This window comes from Cyprinodon tularosa, unplaced genomic scaffold (assembly GCF_016077235.1).
Source record: "Cyprinodon tularosa strain WSP-4 unplaced genomic scaffold, ASM1607723v1 ctg92, whole genome shotgun sequence".
Lineage (NCBI taxonomy): Eukaryota > Metazoa > Chordata > Actinopteri > Cyprinodontiformes > Cyprinodontidae > Cyprinodon > Cyprinodon tularosa.
The window spans coordinates 1100124-1123681 of NW_024039696.1; the positions used below are offsets into that span (position 1 = coordinate 1100124).

The window sequence follows — 23558 nt, forward strand, 5'->3', positions numbered from 1 at the left end:
CGTATTGTGTATTTGCTTGTGCCTTAGTGCATTCCTTAATTCCCTATTTAGAAGCTTTTGTTTTTGTTTTTTTATTAGCGTTCTGAAATTCAGTAGGCCTTATTAAGAACAAAGTCTTAGGTGGTCCACCCCCCATCAATTACCTATATATATTACCTATATATCAATTCTAGGGTACTAGATGTATTTATTAATAGAGTAAATGCAACTGTTGATCAAAAAAATTGTGTGGTTATTGGTGAAAAAGCTATGAAGTGGTGTTTTCTCAGCTGAACAGAAGGAGATTGTTGTTCAGAATGACACTGCTGACCTCTTTTTCACAAACCTGAATGTGAGTTGCAAGACAGATGAGATATATGTGGGCGTCCTCCCTCAACCTACAGAATGTCACAAATTTACACCTATTGTTTTATGCGTGTAGGATAAAAATAACTTGCATAACATCCCTTGCATACATGTCTTCTCCCCAATTGACTCCTTTTTATTCCCTCCCTCCCAAACTCTTTTTATCTCTCACCTGTCTGTACTTCTGCCATTTCCCCTGTGATGCATTTATCTTGGTCTGACCCTGCTTTGAAGAGCACACAGTTATGCCTATCAATAAAGAAAAACAGTATGGATTTCTCCAAGGCCAGCTTACGATGAAACATAGGAAGATTGATGTATGCCTGGGTTATGGCTGACTGATGTTTTGAATGAGGTTACTTTCAGTGGCTGCACTCAATGACAGAAGCCGCAAAAGGGCAACACCAATCAAGTGCATAATTTATAACCCAAGCGCTAAATTTATCATCTAAATAACTGGAGATGTAGTTAAAATAACAATCTAAATGAGCAAATATAGAAAAAAATAAATGTAACTATTAGACGTTTTTAAAGCAGATTTTGATCTAACTAATAAACCACAAAGACACAAAAATGTATTCACATACCACCACATTATGTTTAAAGCTATCCAACATTATTTTGCATGTTCCAAATAAAGCCTAGCTGGCATTGAATGATGCAAATGTTTTGTTAAAAGCTTTTGGGTTTTTGATGTAGTGCAATATTTAAATAGTTACAGTTTCTTGGTTCAACTTTATTTAAAACCAGCTAACTTCAGGTGTTTGTTCTTAAGTTTAAGTTGGACAATATGTTATACAAAGGTAAAAGTGTGAGGCGTACTTTAAATATCATTGACAGGAGTAAATCAAATGTTGTAAAAAAAAAATTAACTCAAAAATTAAATGAATAAACTCATTCATTTTTTTAAGTTGTACTGTAGTATCCTTAATATAAAAGAAACAATTATCTTTGTTATTAGTTTTGCATTATGAAATATAATTCTGGTAGTCCCAGCTGAGTAAATAGCAAATATTGATTCTAAAAAGTAAAAACAAAAAAAGAATATGGTGCCTTTTTAGCAGTATATAAAAAATATATGGTGTCAAATGCATGAATTGTACAACTTTGTAATATTTTTTGTTCATATGTTCAAATGTGTAGTTAAGTTGAAAAGCATATTTTCTATGGTTAAAAAAAGGTATTCTTTGGAGGAACATACAAGCTACACTGCTTCCTGATATGTTAACTGAGTTAATTATTTTCTGTAAAACACAAAAAATCTGTTTGCACTGATATATTTTCCTACAAACCATGTTGAAACTGTAAAAAACACAGGGTAGAAAATGTAAACAGGGTCAGCATAGCCAAAACATTTCCCTCCCTCGTTTTTTTTTTTGTCGTACTTAAAAAAAAAAACTTGAAAGATTTGAAGAAGCCTTTTTTAACTTAGAGACACAGCTTTAGATTTAACAAATCTAGTAGCGTTCTTGTACTATATGTTAATAATGGTTAGAATGCTGTGCAAAATTTTGGGACTGGCTTTATACAGAAAAAACATACAGTATGGTTTAAACTAGTGTTGCTCCGATACCAGTATCGGGCAGGGCCCCGATCCAGCACTAAAATGATGGTATCGGCGAGTACCAACAAATAGGGCACCTATACAAAATCTAGAGCCAAAAACTTTTTCAGCTATTGTCACCCAAAGTTCTACTGGATTCACTTTGTATTAGTCATTTTTTCATATGTGCATGTCCACTGTGAGAGACATAATCTAAAAAATACAATCCAGAAATCACATTATATGATTTTTCAACTATTTATTTGAATGATACAGCTGCAAATATGTATTTGAACACCTGTTATTATTTAGTACAGCAGGGTTTGTTTGCAATTCCAGAGGTCAAACATTTCCTGTAGATTTTCATCAGGTTTGCACACACTGCAGGAGGGATTTTTGCCCACTCCTCAGCACAGATCTTCTCTAGATCAATCAGGCTTCTAAGCTGTCGCAGAGAAAGACAGAGTTTGAGCTCCGTCCAGTCTGAGGGAGATTTACAGTCATGTTTAGCTTCTTCCATTTTCTAACGATTGCTCCAACAGTGGACCTTTTTTCACCAGGCTTGGCAATTTCCCCCTAGCCTTTTCCAGCCTTTTTGGAGGCGTACAATTTTGCCTCTAGTGTCTTTGGACATCTCTGTGGTCTTTGCCATGTTATTAGTTGGATGTTTACTGATTGTATGGGGTGGACAGGTGTCTTCATGCAGCTAATGACCTCAAACAGGTGCGTCTAATTTAGGATAATAAATAGAGTGGAGGCGGGCATTTTGAAGTGAGACTAACAGGTCTTTGAGGGTCAGAATTCTAGCTCATAGACAGGTGTTCAAATAATTATTTGCAGCTGTATCATACAAATAAATATTTTTAAAAATAATTTATTGAGATTTCTGTTTTTTTTCTTTTTAGATAATGCTTCTCACACTGGACATGCACCCACGATGACAATTTCCGACCCCTTCATGATTTCTAAGTGGGAGAATTGGTGAAATAGCAGGATGTTTAAATACTTAGTTACCTCACTGTATATCTTCTATTCTTTACTGTTCTTAAAATTGTTCAGGTTCACTATTACTTTTACTGAAGAGACTCTTTTTCTTATGTTCCCTTTTTACATCCAACCAACCATTTGATGTACAAATGTAAATGCAAGTACAAATTCCACTTTTAGTACATTTTGTACAGCACCGAACCAAAAAAATAACCAGAAACGTCATATCAAAAATGGAAAAATAAATATGAAGTATTACATTTGTGACAGGACACCTCAAATTAAGTGTTGGAAGCTACTGTTAGGTTTTTTAACCAAACCTAGTCACTGATTCATCTCTCATTGTGGCCTGCCTCTTCTATTTTAACACGCCCCTTGAGGTGCAAATGTAATCTGATTTTGATTTCCTCACCCACTACGGCCACCTGGTGAGCATAATCATCCCTGGAGGTGTTTCCTTCTCAGCCTGAGCTGCAGAACTTCCAACTTTTTATTATTCCAATGCCTTCTGGAGCCTTTAGTGTGGACTTAAACATTAAGATGGCTAGATACTTGAAAAATAAATTCTGCTTTTATGTATTTGACTGCATGATTACCCTTATTTTAAAATTTAAAGCAGTAATGGGAAAGGTATAAGCTGGGCTATATACAAAACTGTTTTTTTTTTTTTTGATAAAGCGACATGTGGGCAGCATGCAAGAAGTTGTGTTTAATGTCTGTAAAAATGTTATGATGGTAATAAAAAAGTTTTGATTTCCCATAAAAAGTGACTAAATCTTTACTATTTTCTAAGTAAAAAGATTAGATATAATTACCCATTTATATTAAATTTCTTTTAAGTTATGAAATACATTTTGATATTCTTTAAATTTAGCATTAGCGGTTTTGCATTTAATATCAAATGTTCATATGTCCTTCACTCCCTCTCAGTCACCTCTTTCTCCATCATGCTGCTCCTCTCACCGTGCTTTGTACCGCTCGTCTTATCGGGCTGTCAGAAAAGCCTCCAGATAACCTAAGGTGATTTTTCTTTTCTCCTTTAACTGTGTTCTTACTTTTTTCCTCCCATTCTTTCTAAGCACTAACCCCTAAATGTGCATGGAAGCAGAGATAGCTCTCTGCACCGTTTCATCTGCCAGTCAGAAATGATGGAGGGTGCAATACAAAGCCTGCTCATCTCTAGAGAGAGTGTGGCTTTTGTTGAGACAGGGAGCTATAGGAGATGACTGCTAGGACTAAATACACCTAAGCTTAAACTTTGTGCCCTTCAGAAGCACCCATGTGACACTTCATTGTGTTACTACATAGGTAATTTCAGGTCATACAGCACAGTGGATAAAGAGGAGAAAAAAGGGTATGTGTACAAAATACTTTTTTAAAGAGAATATTCTAAAGGTTGATATAGTAAAAAGACATGATTGATATAAATGTTCATTTTTTGTAGGTATTTAAGCTTTTTTAGATCCATTTTCATTTTGCTTTTAACTTATTTGATAATTATGTAATGAATAACATGGCTCCTTGGCAGATTTTTATTTAATGATAGAAAAGTGTCAAAGAATTGTTTTTTTTCCCAATATGAAGAGTTCATTCGTAGAAACAGATAAGTTTATTTTTATAATTTATCAAAAAAAACATACTTTTTATTAGCAGCAACATGCAAAGAGTAAATTACATGCCTCAGCTCAATTTTTACAAGAATGGCGTTTATCTGTTTTTCCAAAGGAATTCTTCATATGTGTTAAAAAAAAAAGGAAATAGTACTAGCAGGAAACATGCATGGGCCAGCATGCAACTTAACATATTAAAAATAAGGGTTGTAATGCAATCATCTTTTTTTTATAGCCTTTAATTGAGAGTGATCTCTATTTTTCTTAGGACCTCGACTCTGGAAATTGAAAATAACTTAAAATGAAAAAGATGTAAGAAGCTTGCATTGTTAAAAAAAAAAAGAAATATTGACCGTTAAAGTCATACATTTGGAGTTGTAGCCCACAATATTTGTAAAATATATATTTTAGCCTTTACAAAATCCCTCAATGACAGTGAAAGGACTTTTGTTCTCATGCTATAACTGTTTATTTTGATTGTTTCCGTTTTGATTCCCAAAAGCCAGTTTTGAGGGATAGTGGATCAGCCTTGTTTTCAGCCAGCTGGCTAACAGTGTGCATCAGTAGATGAGGGACCAGGTCTGCTTATCTGAGCTCCATACAATCAAACAAAGCTACCGTATTTTCACGACCATAAGGCGCACCGTACTAAAAGGCGCAGTCTCAGTTATGTGTCCCATTTCTGTATTTAACACACACATAAGGCGCACCGGACTATAGGGCCCATTTTTTATATACAGGTACATGTCCTCTACTACCTTTAAATAGCTCTACTGTGTATTTTAAAAATACAGCGGGCCCAAAACTGAGTATGACTGTGCTTTATTCATGTATTTATTACAAAGTATTAATCAAACCTGCCAGCTGGCCATGAGACAGACACATCGCAGATGACACAGCGCTGTGATTACTCCTAAATGAACTTAAAATCCTGAAACCTGCCGACGGAATATGTTCGCTTTTATTGCCGGTATCCTGGTGCCTGCACTGTAAATTATTTAGATGAAAAACACCTGCCAGCCGCCGCGGTGAGGCTGCTGTTGAAGGGATTTCTGCTGTCGGTGCACCGCTGGTACACTATATTGCCAAAAGTATTTGCTCACCTGCCTTGACTCACATATGAGCTTAAGTGACATCCCGTTCCTAATCCATAGGGTTCAATATGACGTCGGTCCACCCTTTGCAGCTAGAACAGCTTCAACTCTTCTGGGAAGGCTGTCCACAAGGTTTAGGAGTGTGTTTATGGGAATTTTTGACCATTCTTCCAGAAGCGCATTTGTGAGGTCGCACACTGATGTTGGACGAGAAGGCCTGGCTCTCAGTCTCCGCTCTAATTCATCCCAAAGGTGTTCTATCGGGTTGAGGTCAGGACTCTGTGCAGGCCAGTCAAGTTCATCCACACCAGACTCTGTCATCCATGTCTTTATGGACCTTGCTTTGTGCACTGGTGCACAGTCATGTTGGAAGAGGAAGGGGCCAGCTCCAAACTGTTCCCACAAAGTTGGGAGCATGGAATTGTCCAAAATGTCTTGGTATGCTGAAGCATTCAGAGTTCCTTTCACTGGAACTAAGGGGCCAAGCCCAGCTCCTGAAAAACAACCTCACACCATAATCCCCCCTCCACCAAACTTTACACTTGGCACAATGCAGTCAGACAAGTACCGTTCTCCTGGCAACCGCCAAACCCAGACCCGTCCATCAGATTGCCAGATGGAGAAGCACGATTCGTCACTCCAGAGAACGCGTCTCCACTGCTCTAGAGTCCAGTGGCGGCGTGCTTTACACCACCGCATCCGACGCTTTGCATTGCACTTGGTGATGTATGGCTTGGATGCAGCTGCTCGACCATGGAAACCCATTCCATGAAGCTCTCTGCGCACTGTTCTTGAGCTAATCTGAAGGCCACATGAAGTTTGGAGGTCTGTAGTGATTGACTCTGCAGAAAGTTGGCGACCTCTTCGCACTATGCGCGTCAGCATCCGCTGACCCCGCTCCGTCAGTTTACGTGGCCTACCACTTCGTGGCTGAGTTGCTGTCGTTCCCAAACACTTCCATTTTCTTATAATACAGCTGACAGTTGACTGTGGAATATTTAGGAGCGAGGAAATTTCACGACTGGATTTGTTGCACAGGTGGCATCCTATCACAGTTCCACGCTGGAATTCACTGAGCTCCTGAGAGCGACCCATTCTTTCACAAATGTTTGTAAAAACAGTCTGCATGCCTAGGTGCTTGAATTTATACACCTGTGGCCATGGAAGTGATTGGAACACCTGATTCCAATAATTTGGATGGGTGAGCAAATACTTTTGGCAATATAGTGTATGTGGGGGTCTGAGCGCCTCCGACAGAAATAGATAATCTGGATGAACTGACTGCAATTAAGTTTTCAGGTGGCCTTTCTCACTTAAAAACATATTAAAACTACTTTATTCCCACTGATCACAGCAAATATAGCTGCAAGATTTAGATTATTTAGATGAAAAAACACCTGCCAGCCACCGCGGTGAAGAGGAGGAGACCCGCCCAGAGGCTGCTGTTGAATTAAGTTTTCAGGGAGAAAAATAGAGCGGGAGCAAAACTGAGTATGTTTGTGCTTTATTCATGTATTTATTACAAAGTATTAATCAAACCCATCAAAGTCATCATCCTCTGTTTCTGAATTAAACAGCTGCGCTAAATCAGACATGCCAGTTTCCCATTCTTCGCTGTCAGAGTCACTTTCCGTGCAGCGCAGCTCCTCAGAAATAATGCCGGCTTTTGCGAAAGCTTGAACAACAGAGCCAGCAGACACGTTAGTCCAAGCATCTACAATCCATCCGCAAACGGTGGCGTAACTTGCCCGGGGCTGCCTTCCACTTATCCTGAAACTGTGGTCTCCGTCTGTCATCCACCGCTCCCACGCCGCTCGCAGCCTTACTTTGAACGGCCGCTTCACACCGATGTTGAGCGGTTGAAGCTCCTTTGTCAGACCCCCGGGATAACGGCGAGCACAGCGTTCATTTGATTCACCTTTTTTTCTCACATCGGCTGTGAGATGGGCCCGCAGCGATGGTGATGCGTGGAAAAAAACACCTGGTCTCCTCACATACACCTGCCTTTCATCATCTCATCATCCATCCAGCCCGTTTCATTTGCGTTAATATCATATGTCATCAGAGCGCTGTGTCTGTCTCGCTGTCAGCTCCCAGATCAGCTTCTCTGATTTGTTGATGCGGCGCGTCCAGCAGCAAAACTTCAATTTTTCCATCTCGAGCAGCAGCAGCGCGTTGGCGGTGCGTCAGATGCTTAAACGCTCCCGACGTGCTGCACCTGCAGCTCAAAACGCGCTGCAGGACCTTTTGCTGCACCTATACGCGCGTCAACCATTGACTTTGCATGTAAACTCACTGCTTCTGCTGCACCTGCTGGGTCCGGTTCACACCGATGTCGAGCGGTTGAACAGGGAGCACAGCGTTAATTTGTTTCCCCATGTTTTTCACATCAGCTGTGAGATGGGCACGCATGGAGTTACATATTAACAGCGATGGTGATGAGTGGAAAAAAAACACCTGGTCTCCTTACATTCAGCCACTCTTTCATCATCTCCTCAATGAGGTGGTCTCAAAAGTCGCAGTTACAACACACATAAGGCGCACCGCACATTTTGAGGAAAAAAAAGACGTTTAAGTGCGCCTTATATTCCTGAAAATACGGTACACTCACTCTGGCATATTCTCTAATCTCTCTTTAAAAGAGAATATAGACATCAGGCTCATCATGATTTTATATTAGGTATGGTTAAAGCACATCCATTAAGAGTCATTTTCATTTGAATTTGCTTTACTGGAGACATCCATGTTCGTCAAAGAACTCTACTGCAACCAATCGGTTTGTGACGTCATGGTGCAGTATCGGCTGTTGATCAAGTCCTAGTGCTGTATCTGGTGTTTGTCACTACACACTATTATCCAAGTCATCTTTAAAACATTTTTCGTCAAAATGTTGGCTACATATCACATGTTTTTTCTCTGGCCAGAAGTTCGATAGCAAATCCTTCCTCTTCAATCTGGCAATCCAATGACGAACCCGTGCAGGATCATTTGTCATTGGTAATACATTTTTTTTTTCACTTTTTTTGTCAGTTTTACCGGATGTATTACAACATCCAACTGACATGCACGTGGGCATTGTCAGTTTAACGAACTTCAATGGTGAAGTCGTCTGGAAATCTTAAATTATTGTTGTTGATTGCAGATGTGTCTTGTAGTTCCTATTGATTTTGCTTGTAAAGCGGTGAGAATAGCCCTAAGCTTACCGCACAGTGACGTCACTGCCGGAAGATGTCGGGAGTGAGGTGTTACTATATTTGGGCAAAAATGGCCAGTCCCTGACCAAAAATTGTTTTGATTTTTTTACTGATCAATGCTAAATCATTGAATCACCGCTTACGTATTAGTTTTAGGTATAGATAATGATCATTTGATTATTTCTTGCTGACTGGACTTTTACCTTTAAAAATATTATTATCTCAATAAACCAGCAGGAACCTCTTAGATGGTTTTCCAAAACAGTAATAATTCAGAACAGCATTTACTATAGTAAATGCTGCTACAGATTTTAAAGGGAACTCATCTCCATAAATATGAGACAGTCTTAAACTGGGAAGGACATTAGCAAACACAGTAATAATCTTCTGACTGGTTCTTAATCATATGTTCCATTAGGCTGATTCTGAATGGCAGTGTTTGAGGATGTAAACAGCGTGCCGGAGCAGAAAGTGGCACCTACAGAGAGAAAGATGGTGATTACAGTAATCAAGACGTTTTCACCAAGGAAAGCAGAAGACAGAAATGAGGGGAAAAAAAGATGAACTGTCACACTCCAACCCAGACAAGTGAAGAGAAGATATTATAATATTTGATAATGTACAATTTCTGGAGTTGACAAATGCATAATTTCATAGCCTTTCAAAATACCATGGTGGAAGAGGGCACTCTTTAGTTTGTAATATGCACTGAGCTGAGGACTGATTTTCTTCTTTCTTAAACATCATTTTACTACAAAAAAAGAACTGCCCTATCAAATATGTTTTAAATTTAATTTAAAAAGAAAAAGTATTTTGACTTGGTTTTGTAACCCCCCCACCCCACCCCCCAACCTCTGCATCACTTACATGGACTCCCACTACTCTCCACTATTACCATGCATCCCCATTCCCCCCAGTAGTTATGGGTCGGTACCAGCATTGGTAATTGATCCCTCTGGGCTCTGCAGATGGATCCAGCTGAGCGCTGAATAGGCGCACAGCTAAGAAGACAGCTGCTCGGCTGGCCCATACAAACTGATAGAAAGAGAAGGAAAACACTGTTGCTTCTAACCGTTAGCTCTGTCTCCAAGCCTCCTTCTGCAGTGAGCAAACTCAGCACTTTGCTTTTTGGAACATGGTAAAGTCTGCCTTTTAAATTTCTTATCAACAAACTAAGAGCTTAAACTCAAAGCTTCTTCTGGGCAGTTAGTGGAAATGTCCATTCATGTATTTCAGCCAAGTTTCTACATTGCTTTGCTTTGCTGCTTTCGCAATATAAAATCAAAGAAAGTAACTTTATGAGTCTTAATACGTAGCCTCAAGTACTTCTTTTTTTAGTCTTCTATTTGTTTAAAAAAATACAGTAAATTAATATATGTTGACCAAATTTAATATAGAGTAAAGAGTTCAAACATTAGTTGAAAGACTATCTGAAATTAATATTATCATTATGGATCAGGGTGTCCAGCTGCATTTTTGATTATATCCCATGTAAAAACTTAAACCACATTTTCTGTTCAACCTCTCTCTAAAACACAACAGCTTTCTAATTAGACTTATTGGCTGGTTTAAAAGAGGAAAGTAACTTTTATTTTAATTGTGCGATTTATACATAAGCTTGTTCAATTTGTTTTAGCGGGAAATTAGGAACAGCACTTAGCAATATATGTCTAATAAAACCTTAAAAACATACATCAGAAGGGTTATAATCATATCTGAGTATTATGTTAAGTATAAGTTAACACTAAAATACTTTTTTTAAGAAATGAAAGCAAGAAAATTAATGCTTTCAAGTCAGCCATATTTTTTAGGGAGATGAAGCTTAAGTGAAAATCATATCTGGGAGATTTTTAGTCTTCACCTGTGCCACCTGCGATGTCCGTTGTTCAGCTGCATCCAATCAACTTGGGGCCGCACCTTTTCCGAAGCCTATCATCTTTCAAGATCCCTTCATTTAGCTGCTGGCCTAACTTCTCACAAGCAGTTTAACTCACCTCCACCCCATGTCCTCCCTCATTCTCAGATTATTCTCAGTCCCACTCATACTCTGGCTTGTTCTATCAGCAGTGTCTGGGCCCTAGGGGGAAGACTACTCTAATAATTTTCTTGGTTGCTTATCCCAGCGAATGTTGATTCACAGAATGGAAGTCTTCTGCCAGGGCCCAAGCTCACACTGACCTGGCTGTTTATGAGCCTGGTTTCTTCCTTTTAAAAGGGAGTTTTTCTCTCCACTGTCACTACATGCATGCTCAGTGCTAGGGGTTGCAGAGAGTGAATGAATCCTTGCATTCAACTGGGTTTCCTAAGATATTTTTGAAGAATATGTTTGTGTTGCATATATAAATATAAATTGAATACTTTCCAATTGAAGCTTTGCTCTGTGTGAATTGGTTTGGGAGTTGAGTGTAAAAATAAGATGATCCCTTCCTTTGTTTAATAACTGGGAATATTCAGTGAAAAGGTCGACATGGCTTTCGCCTGACAGCAACTCTGAAGTGTTTTTACCCATATTGTTAATTAGTCTCTTAACCAGCAGGTATCTATCTATCTATCTGGCTGTATCCAGATAGATAGATATGCATGATCCTGTTATGTAGATAAATTAAACAACGATTAAAAATATACTTCATACCTAGACCTTCCTTCCATCATTTGTTCCTTCGTTCCTTCGCTTGTTCTTCATACGTTCCTTTGTTCCTTCCTTTGTTCCTTTATTCTTTCCTGCCTTCATTTGTTCCCTCCTTTCTTCCTTTGCCCTTCCGTTCGTCCCTTCCTTCGTTCCTTCCTTTGTTCCTTAATTCCTTCTTTCATTCCTTTAATCGCTCACTCCTTCCTTCCTTTTTTCGTTCCTTCCTTCCTTCATTAAATTTTGACTAAAATTATTCCAAGAAGGGTAGAAAATTCATGTTTAATAATTTTCCTTGTTATAACAATGATTTCGACAATAAATTTCATACCACTGGAAAGCCTTTTAGTTTTCTTAAAATTTGGCAAACTATATTTTGTAACCCAAATGTATTGGTGAGTTTAACAAAAGTAAAGTATGTGGATTGAACCCATTGAGAATTTTACAGGTCATCATTAGCAGTGTTTTCTCTCATTGACTTTTGTTTAGTGTCGTTTTTTAATAAAACACTAAAGCTGGGATGCGTTTAAAGATTAATGGTCTACTCTTTTAATAAACAGGGGCTTTAGTAATAATACTGACCATCTTTTTGTAACCTCCTTCTAATGCTGGTCCCAAACTTGGCCATACTTTTTAGTGGATTAGCATCCGATCGTGGTTCTATTCTCAGAGGCAGAGGTCAAGACTTCAGGCATTTCATCTTGTCATGTCCAAAATTATCCGATAAACCCGATGGACATAGTTGACTTTCTTATATTAACACTACGTATTACAGGAAAAATGGGCATTACTTCCTTTTGAGTGCTGAATATTGATATTTTTAATATGACAAATAAAAATATTAAATACTATATTTCTACATATATTCTATTTTCTACTTTGGTCAGACACCTTTGCTAACTCGGTAGGTTAAACTAAAAAAGAAGCTTTTTAAAGCTCACTAAAATAGCTTTTGTAAGATAAATGAAACACTTTTTTTTTTTAAAGAAGAGCATTACTGTGCTAGTATTTATAGTTCAAGAGCTCTGCTAGTAATGTAAAATTTATAGCAAAACACTATTTACTGTTATTTTTACATCTTTTCCCTATACTTGCACTGTTTGTTTAATCTAACTGCCTTACAGCAACAGCTAAAAAATGCATTTAACCCCCTAAATCCCTCTTTAAAATTTGGTAGTGGTGGTGTTAGTTGGGATGAGACTGTCTACGTTTTTTGGACTTGATAACCATCGCCCCTTCCCCTCTTCCTCTTTTCCTTTAGGCTCTATGACGCGACAAGAGTTCCCCACGACATTCTTGCACTATGGAGAGCTTTGACGACCCCTTGACAGACAGCCAAAACCCACCAACCAACACCACCAACACAACAGCAGATCTACCTTTACCTTGGTGCCACAAAGGCAGGACAAGCAATCGGAGAGCACCAAGGGCCTCTTTGAGGCAGCAAGGTACATTAAATACCCTGTTAATTTGGATCTTTTTTCTAAATCAAAACATCTTTAAAAAGAAATCATTGACCAGATGCTATTATTTAATTGCAATTGTCCAAATTCTGAGGTAAAATGGTATTTATTTTCCTTTTTCTTGATAAATATCTAAAATGTGAGGTTTAAATAGTCCTCACCAGAGTCTAGGCCAGATTTGAGTCTAGGCTCTCTCAGTTTGTGAGGACAAATGGTAATAGTACTCAATTAGATATTAAAAGCTTGGAAAATGGTCCTAAAACTAAACAGTGCTTTAAATATCTGCCTATCTTTACCCCAGACCTTTCTTGGTCATTGTTTGCTCTTTATAATGCGTTTTTGATTGAGCAGACTAGATAAACTCTAAAAGGATTGCATAAGACTTTTCTTGGAATTATCTGAGCAAAAGGGGGCTCAATACAAATTTAGAAACATTTTATTAGAATTTGAAATGTAAAAATGCATTTTAAAACTTACACTGCAAAAAAATGTAAAGCCAAATAATTATTTTATATATATATATAAAATCAATGAATGAATAGGAATTTATTTCAGACAATTCCTGTTAAACAAATTTTGTATCTAATATTCACACACAAATATATATATATATATATATATATATATATATATATATATATATATATATATATATATATATATATATACACACACAATTATATACACACAATTATATACATTTGTATACACAAATATATATGTAAATATTTTCATCTCCATACATACATGTAAACAAACATTTACATACCAACATAATATAAAATGAGCTGATTTTATATAGAATTGAACTGGAAAGTGAGACAGTTTGCCAATTGGAACAAGTAAATTCACATAAAAAAAAAAGAATAAATAATTGCCTTGACTTATTTCACGTGAATAGTATCTCATTTTCTTATTTTAAGAGCAAAATACTCATTCTCCTGGCAAATCATCTTTTTTACATACTCCAATTAAGGCCAAATATACTTATTTAAGAATTTTTATTTTTTTTTTATAAAAGTGTAATTATAGTTTCCCTGTGCTTTGTAATTATGCGTTAATTTGTATTTGTTATAACTTCAAATCACCATGGAGTAAAATTTAAAAACATTTAAAGTGTATGAATACATTGGAAATATCCTGCATTCTCTAGTGATGTCTCCTTAGCCTTATCCTTAAGATGTAATACTGCAAAGAACAGCACAAATTGTAAGTTTGGCTGTTTATATAGCTTATCGATTTCCCCTTGTGTATATTTAACTGCTGAAGATTCATGTGTGCAGGAAATCCAATAAAACTGTTTTATTTCATTTTTGCTGGCTTGCTTTTATAGGCATACCTTATATTTTCCCTTACAAATACCTTCTATGACAGGTTGTGTCTTGTAGACAAACAACACAGGGCACCAGACAGACTGGGATTTTAATACATGTGACTGGGAAATAGAGTAGCTGTACTGTAAATTTAACTTGCAGCGCAATAAAAGGGTCTAGACCCAAGTCATAAAGATGGCCCCTCTCATGGAGAAAGCCACGCTCTTCTGTTGGGTCAATACCATCACCATTTATGACCAATGTTATGATTAGGTTTTAAAGCATAGATCCTGCAGCTTTTCAGTCCAAGTGATTGTGTCCACTGCTGATGCAAAACTATATTTAGAACCAGAGCTCAATTTCCGTTGTCGACTGTTGGAGCTTTACCCTCGGATTGGATTGAGGCATTTGTTATTTAATCAGTCATCAAGAAATACTATATACTTTGTCTACCTTTCCACATTTGGTCCTATTACAACCACAAACTGCTTTTTTATTGGGATTTTTTTACCATATTTTTTATAAAGACAGCGTTAAAGTTTCTTAACAAATGAAAAAGATGAAAAGTGCAGTATGTATTTCTGTACTCAGCCTACTTCTCGCTAAGATACTGTACCAAAATAAAATCCACTGCAAACATCTGTCTTCACTAGTCACCAAAATAGGAGATATAGTCCAACTGTAGGAAATCCTGCTTTTCTGTTCTCTAAAGGTCTGAGAGGTTTGTTATAGAATAAAAACATAAATCTTAAATGTATTACATTGGCGGGGGGGGATGGAACGGGACATGCTGATCATGAAAAACTCAATTCTTCATTTTATCTTCATAGTGTTTATTGTGCGTAAAACAGTCTAAGGATGAACAAGAAAAGAACATTTGCAATTGTTTTTCATGAGGCACATTATTTATGTGATGAATAAAGAGGTGACAATGTCCTGATTGCATTGTTTATGACACATAAACCAGTTTATAATGAATAACAATATAAAGTTAGATATAAAGTTGTAAAAGGTTAATAAAAGAACTCTGTTAAAAGAAACAATATCCCAAGCTGCAAATATCTACTGTAACTTTAGATTATTATTACTTATAGGAAACAAAAGGAGAGCATTAATTAGGAAAACAGACACAGCCTCATTTTTAGTTTGGTGGAGATGTAGAGATCCTCAGCTAAGGTGGAAAAAGGAGAACCTTTATAGAAGAGCAGGATAAAATAATGACAAAAAAGATCTGGCTTGTTTGTGCACCACCAAAAACTAGACCCATGTAGGGTATAACGACGTTTCTCTGATCAGATGAGACCAAAACTGACTTTTTTTTGGCTTACATGCACATCTTCTTACACACAAAGGGGTAAAGCACTGTAGGGACAAATTGAAGCTGGGAGGATGTTTGTCTAAACCTAAAACTGAATATTTATCATCCAACAATAATATTACACTAAACGTACATATCAGCTACTATAGGAAAGTTATAATATACCATGTTTATGTTCTTTACATAAAGAGAGTGGAGAGATACATCTAAGTGAGATTTTCCTTTGAAATCTCAATAATATAAATTCATTTGTAAGGTACGAATACTTTTGATGATCTACAAGTCGAAGAAGCTATTTCATAGCTTTAACAAATCGTGACATTTTGTTGTGACTGTCGGATGCCACCAGGAGTAAATTTTGCTTTAATTTTCTGTCTGGAGAATTTAGTCTTGATCCTATTGTTGAATGCAGATAGTGAAACATGTTTACTTTGATGTTCTAAGGAAATGCAGTATGAAAGGGCTGATAATGACATAACATCCCATATAGCTTTGAAGTCTTCCCTAATGTGAGACAGGGACTTGCGTCTGGAGGCCCATGCATACATGTTCATGGATTTTGATCTAGGCATCTGCTTAAGGCATTATCCAACATCACAGCATGTAATGAGCAATTTCCCGTCCCTTATTAACCTGTGGATCATTCCTAACCTACTCATTCTCTTATGAATATTCATCCAGGAAGCTTTTGTTGTAGTCTGAAGGAGAATATGCATTAGTGTACAAGATTTAAGGCATGAAACAAGAAGGGTAAAAAGTCTTTAGAGCAAACAGAGAAAGGTGATGCAAAAAGGAAGGTCGCTTTTTCAGGGTGAGATATTCATGGATATAAAAAAATTATTTTGTCATTTAACTATTGCGTTATTCGCATCTAACAAAGATAAATACTTTGAGGAGCCAATGGAGATTTGTCGTCTGTGTAGAGTGTCCACTCACACATTCCTGGCAGGTCTCAGAGTGACATTTTGAAATGGAGTCAGGAAGAGTTCACACTGAAAATTTCAACCCAGGACAACCATGTTTGCACATTCTTACCCCTATAACTCCCATGGACATGGTGACTCTATATGCCTTGCTTATGCTTTTGAACATATTCACCTCTAATAAATGGGGATGCAACAATTATCAATTATAAATTAAAGCCCAAGTGCCCGCCTTGAGAAAAGATGCTTTAAGTAACATCACTTAAAGCAAATGTTTTCCTTATACTCATTCTAATCCTGCCAGACAAGTATTGATAGGATTCAAGAGAAGAGTCTGCCCGCTTAATAACAAGAGAACAAGAACAAATTATGTTAACACTGATGATTTTTGTCTACAATATTCCCTGGCAAATCCTCCAACAGCTATTAATCTGATATAATAGCTTAATTTGCTTCCTCATGTATCTACATTTGAATTGGGTCTATTTCACTTACATACATATTATCCTTTTGTCAAATCTACTGTTCATTTGGACCCAATGAATTTGATTAAATAAGGACAGATTTACCTTGGTTGCATTTTCACCTTGTTGAAAAAAAATCATAGCTTTTTGTTTGGGTAAGCTTTCAAATGTAGATAATGACATTGCTAATATGTAGAAGTATCAAAAGTATTATCAAGATACTGAATTGACCATTTGATTAACTTTTCATTTACTGTAAAAATAAAAATAAATCTTCAGACAGAATTACCACAAAACCTGATTAGCCTATTTAGATGAAATGAATGTTTTACTTCTACAGTAATGTTAATAGTATTTCCTTTGGGACCTGATTAGATTAATTTCTGGGTAAAATGAGGGCGTAATTTTCCACAACTGACACAAGACTGCTCATGTTATATCTTGCAGTAGTGCTATACTGTATCCATATCAGATACACTTCCTGAGACTAAAGTCTGCACTTCTACATGTGTTAAGAAATCTAGTCCTAAAGAGCAGCAGGATTAGATTTTTGTTGCAAACCCAACTTTGGAATAAATGCTCACTAGACGTTTAAAAGAGTTTTCAAGATCTATGAAACTGTTTGCCCTCTGACCAAATGTGGCTGAATTTTAGTTAAATTTTATACTCATCATTAGGAAGTGTTTAAAGGCATATTCAAACAAAATTCTGTTGGAATTGAATCAATTGAATTTTTGAGTGGAGGCTGTCCAGGGATCTTAAAAAGTGGTACAGAGTTTTGGTCGGGACAATGTGGTCGGTTTTTGAGGTTACAAAAGATGGTTCATTAACTTCCTTCTTGGTGCTATTTAATGTTGGCTCAAGACATAGCATACTTCTCCAAGAACTCGTCAGCAAAAATTGAACATCAGTTGGCTTTCTGCCAAATTTTTACACTGTTCAGATAGAATTTATTGTTGTATTTAGTATGAGTTGCTTATAGACAGGTCTTAATGTGGCAGTTAGTGCTAAAAATTGCAACGCTGAGCTGATCCAATTAAATATTGTGTATTCAGTGTTGTAGAAAGATAGTGAGCCATAAAGCTCTCCAGAAAAACCCGACTATGCATTATTGTATGTAGCATAAAAGTTTGATCACCAGATAAGTCAAACTGCCCCATATATTTTGGATATGTCAACGAATTCAGCTGCTTAAGTCCCACGGCTCCCACATGGCATGAATACCACACATACGAGCCACTGCTTTAGAACAGATGCAGCTGCGACTATCTCAGCTTCAAGCCAACAGTATTACTTAAGCTACACTGTGCCGTCGGCACTGAAGAAGATACACTCTCTGGGCATGTAAAGAAATGTCTGCTTTTCCCAGTTTCTCATTAATTTGATAATCAGACCGAAAGCAGGCTCTTATAGACCTTTAAATCTCTTACTTCCAAAGGGTTGAAATATTCTTAAAAAGATCAATTAATAACACAAGACAAACAAGACTTTTATGTCATTTCAAAGGAAATTTGAGCAGTCCTGAAGCACATAATTAATCCCAAATCAAATTCACATTGCAACAATAGCACAGAATTTGATCGACACTTTTTAAAGATGTGACAAGAACTGAGTGTACAAAAATTTCCCTTCATTTTATTACATTTAGGTATAGGTTATATAGGCATTATAGGAAAAAGAAAACAGGTGAGGAAAGAAATTGCTTTGGTCCCAATTACGTAATTTATAATCCTTAGAACTCTAATTAAAAACCCTTACATATTAATGAACATGCCTTTATTTGACTGTTTTTGTGCTGATCCTTGACAAATCTGCACCACCCTTTTAGTATAATAATGATCAATAATAAACAGTTTAGAATGAACACCAATGTAAATGTCTGACAAACCCAGTCAAAATGTGACACTGTGGCTTCTCCCATTAAATAAAATCATCACATAAAAATTTGCATTAGGGCTGAACGATTTGGCCAAAATCAAAATTGGATTAATTTCAACCAATACTGTAATTTTGATTTTATTACAATAACAAAAAGCATTTAGACATTCACTGCAGGGTTGTTGCGGAACTTCGCTGTAACCTTTGGGTGAAGGAGTTCTTACTCCTACTAACATGCATGGATCCATTGGCTATTTGCAACCCTTTCCTTCCTTCTTTGTGGCAGCAAAACCACTTTAAGTTTTACCGCCACCTCAAGGGCTGGAGGGAGAAGAAATAGGACACCACAGCTTGTAAAACAGCCCAGTAAATCATGGTAATACATTACCTGTGCACTTCAGTGACATGTTCACCTACGTCATGCATATTGTTTTTAAAAGTTGTTATTAATTGTAAAAATATACTTACATCTGTGGAGTTCATTTCCAAAACCGGATGAGTTCTGGGAAGCAGCTTCGTTCCAAGTCAGCTCTTGACTACCCTCGGTCTAAAGGGATAATTTTAAGGGTCTTAAATGTATTGGAACACACTACTCTTACACGTTAATGAACAAAACCAAACGCTAGGGCCCAAAATGAGTGTGAGTGATAGAAGTGGGACGGCCTTATTACTCTATCAAATTTAATGCGACTTTTCAGCTGGTTTTAATAGAAGACCTATATTTTCCTAAGAGAGATATTAATAATTTTCCACAGTGGTATGTGTATAAACAGGAAAGCCTTGTACGAAAGCCTGCCATGCAGCTATGCAATGTTTTCACCCATTTTTCTCAGTTTTTCATCATTATGACCAATATATTTCTAACACATTAAAGCTCTGTCATCAAATACTCCAGCCAGCACTTAGCCAAGCATTTTGCAGTCATGACTTTGCTTTTACCTTTAATGATTTGGCTCATTTCATGTCCAGGTCCAACAAAACCCATGACATTATCTTCAATAAGCCGAGAGTCAGTGGGATGTTTAATATTCCCAAAGCATAAGACATTGTCATCTGTGATACATGATAGTACTCTATTCAACACCTGCCTCTTTCATGGCAAATTGCACCCCATGAAATCGTCAAGAGTTTATTATTATGAATTAGGCTTCAGTGGCTCTGTAACGCTCCTGGAAGGCATCGGTACCTCTATCAAGTTAACTGTGTGACTGGCAGTGGCCAGATGGTGAGGAGGCTGCTGGAAAAAAAAGCTCTATGTTGCAGATTGTGTTTTTGCACGGTCTCTGCTCTGTTACTAACTGCTTTTATTAGCTTACACTAACTAACTATGTCTAAATATTTGACTTGCAAAACACAGTGCAATCAGAGAGCCTTAATCAACATTCTCATTTGCACAAGAACAATAGCTAAATTTGATATCCATGACAAGGCACCATGCAGAGCAAGATATTCATATTTGTAAAAATTGTAGAAGAAACCATTATGTCAATTATGTAGCAGATGAATGACTGAAGTTACCTAGAGCTTTAAAGAAACAGACAAAGTACCTTTAAAATTGCCTTATTTTAGTAACAAAGAGGGACATTTCTTACATCTGCAGAAGGTGTTGTTTTATTTTTGTGAGCATTTCATGTCATACAATTTTTCTTGAGTGTTACTGAAATGGGGAAAATGCAGCTGAATGTTAAAACACTGCAGAGGTCTTCATGTGTTTTCTTTTTTTGTTCCATGAAAAGCATTTATTTTTAGCCCTGCTCCCTGCTGACATATAACATAGCATACCCTGTAACTTACAACTTGAAAAGAAAGGATCTTCTGTTTAGAAAGCTGTGAAAAATGATGATACACAACTTCACACCCATGCATTGTCTTTTATCTTTTCCTATCACCATTTCATACTTGTATACAAACCATTTTTTTGCCTGGGAACTTGCTATTTCCTCCCAAATTTTCTAGTCTTTGGTTGCAAAAAACATATTCCTGACTGCAATATTAGAAAGGTAAATTTACTCATACAAAAACTGAGGAATAACTACATCGAAAACCAAAAAATCTATGTTTAATCATGTAAACAGCTGATAAAACTGCACTGTGATTTCTGTGCATAGTGGTTAACATAAATTCAGCAAAAAAAATTTAAATAATAATAATAAATAATAAATTGACAAAAATAAAAATAGATAAAAACTATGAAAACGTTTAAAACCATGACATTTTTAATACATATATCTCTTGTGTGTGATATTTTCTGTAAGACTTCTACACCTTTTAATAGGTATGTTCTTTCATTAGCAAGTTACTTTAATTTGTCTTGGACAGTTCTGTTTTTAGATTTATTTTCTTTATCTTAAAAAAAAAATCTAAATTTATAGTTCATTTTAATAAATTATTATTTTGTAACTTTTTATTTATTTGTACCTTCTTCAGTTTTCTGTTATTTTACTAGCTGAGAACCGTAATTTCAGTTTGTAGACCATTTCTTCTTCACTTTCCTTTATAATTAAACTATAATATACTTTTACATTTTTTCTGTTTTATATATTTTCTTAATGTTAACCATATGTAATAATTGCCCTGTTGGTAAATAATCCATAGGCTTAGAAATAAATTTTCCGTCCCCACTAATTGTTTTTTTCCCTGTGTTTCCAGGTGTCATAACACAACCAGAGGTGCATATACACTGGAGTGACTGACTAACGGAGGTTTATCTCCCACGGGAAACCAGACAGACTCGCTATCAAACACTTCCCGCCTTCTGTTACTTGCACCTCTGGGTTTCCGTCTGCTCTCCCACGCCGTCTTTCACCAGGTCAACGCCTTCCTCCTAGTCCCTGCATCTGCCTGTTCGATGAAAACTTTTATGCCATGGAGGACCGGACACCTTCAAAGACTGTTTTTGTCATTGGGAATCCAATTTTCAAGGAGCTAGTACCATTTTGAAAAGGGATTTCCCGCCTCCTCACCACCACTACCACCACCTCTCCAAGTCTTTCTGTAGTGCAGGAGTTTCCAGAGCACAGCTGGGATCATTACAGACCGAACCCTTTTGCTGCGGACCACTTGATGAGGCCGTAAAAACCAAACTGTGCACTCTCTGCTGTGAATAGGCCTTCTGCTGGAGTGAAACTCCTTTATTTTTATAGACCAAAGAGCAAAACAACAAATATGATCATTATGACCGAGGTGACAAAAGACACATATTACTTGTGGGGTTTCTACAAAATCTCTACGAGAACAATCTAATCAAAGAAGTCCTTTTAAAACCTTCTGGACATTGTTTTTTCCCCCCTCAGACTGAAGTTGTATTTTGGAACTCGAAATATAGGTACTGCATACGTATAACTATGTATCAACAAAAAAACAAAACCTAATTTGTGATTTTTCAGTAGCTCTGGTTTCAGATGGAACTGTTACAGAATTCACATTGAAAGAAATGCTAGACATCTATGGAGAGCATGGATGCTGTTGAGTTGGAAAAAAAGGAGCTCAGAATTGCCATTAAATGTATTTTGAAAGGCCCTTAAAAGTTATATATTTAACAATTTTATATGTTGTACCTTTGTAGAGAAGCTTATTGGACTTAAATGTGGTCACAATGGCAGTTTAGTAGAACGTGAACAAATGCTGTTCTCATTACTGCTGGCTCGTAGTCTATGGTTTTCTGTTCACACCTCAGTAGCTGCTTTCTTTTCATGGTTATCTACAAGTCACAGTCTTATTAGAACCATTAATGACAAAAAAAAGGAAAGTGACATAATTTCTTGAAGACTGATGTGCAGCCAACAGAACATTGTAAATCTATGGTAGTCAGTGGAAGCCATTGAAATCTGCTAATTTGCTATGATATTGTATTGTACACGATGTGGAATACTGATTCATTTCCTCTCTATGGGTTTTGATCTCTTAATTTATTTTGGTGCTTGTGTTCGTTCGCACAAATCCACCCTCTCTCTGTTGGTAATCTGGACCACAAAGGAAGCAGAGAGGAGCACTACAGAAAGGAAGCACTGCAAGCATAGTCATATAAATACATTTTTTTATCATGAAATATTTTAAGAATAAATTAAATACATGGAAAAACATGCAGATGGTTTTCGTGGTCAAGGTGAAGGTGGGAAGTCTGATTACTGCTTATGAATTTGTGTTTTTATTCTAAAAAGGTGAGCAATCAAGGTTTCATTGATTTCACAGGTTTTAGAGTGACTTTACTACCATAAACCATTTATATTGGAAGACAACTGTAGATGTCAGCATTTACTCATAATTACCGGCACCGATTTTTTTATTATTTATTTTTTGGAGAAGTTCACAGTCATAAAAATGTCCAGAGCATTACAAATGTGGGTATACTGCCTGAGATTTTTTATTTTTTTTGTCACATTACAACCACAAACTTATATTAGGGAAAAAAAAAAGATGTATCCTTTGTGTCCTACATGTTTTTTTTTTGTTTTTTTTGTCGGACTAGATTTGAGTCTCTACAGCTTATCCAGTGGCACCACTGACCTTTTGGCTGGGTATCTAAGCACTTTACATGATAAACTAGATGCTGTTTCATGAGATGGTTAGAGCGGGAGATTATCTTGCTTCGAATGCCTCCCCAACTTTATCTAAAAAATGCTTTGTTCCTACTCTCAGTGTTGTTGTTTTTATATAATATATATTAGGGCTGAAACAATTAATCTTATTAAACATAATTAATTGATTATTGATTGTTATTTAGTCAACTAATTTAGCAATCGATTAATCGTTAAATGGAGTACAGAAACTGCATAACATGCCTCTAGCTGACAGAGCAAC

At 36.6% G+C, this 23558-nt stretch overlaps 1 protein-coding gene across 3 annotated transcripts in view; it reads left to right on the forward strand.

Annotated features, from left to right (window-relative positions):
• tafa5a (TAFA chemokine like family member 5a) overlaps positions 1-22840 on the forward strand; it is a 212862-nt gene extending 190022 nt beyond the window's left edge. For 2 of the 3 annotated variants that reach the window (XR_005279758.1, XR_005279759.1), the window contains exons 4-5: positions 12661-12847; positions 21408-22840. Coding sequence is in view for 1 of the 3 variants with exons in the window: in XM_038274570.1 (XP_038130498.1) it covers positions 21408-21416 (9 nt within the window). In the remaining 2 variants the exon portion in view is untranslated. The remainder of the gene's footprint in view (positions 1-12660; positions 12848-21407) is intronic. The other variant, XM_038274570.1, reaches the window with a different exon arrangement.
• Positions 22841-23558: the final 718 nt, after the last annotated feature.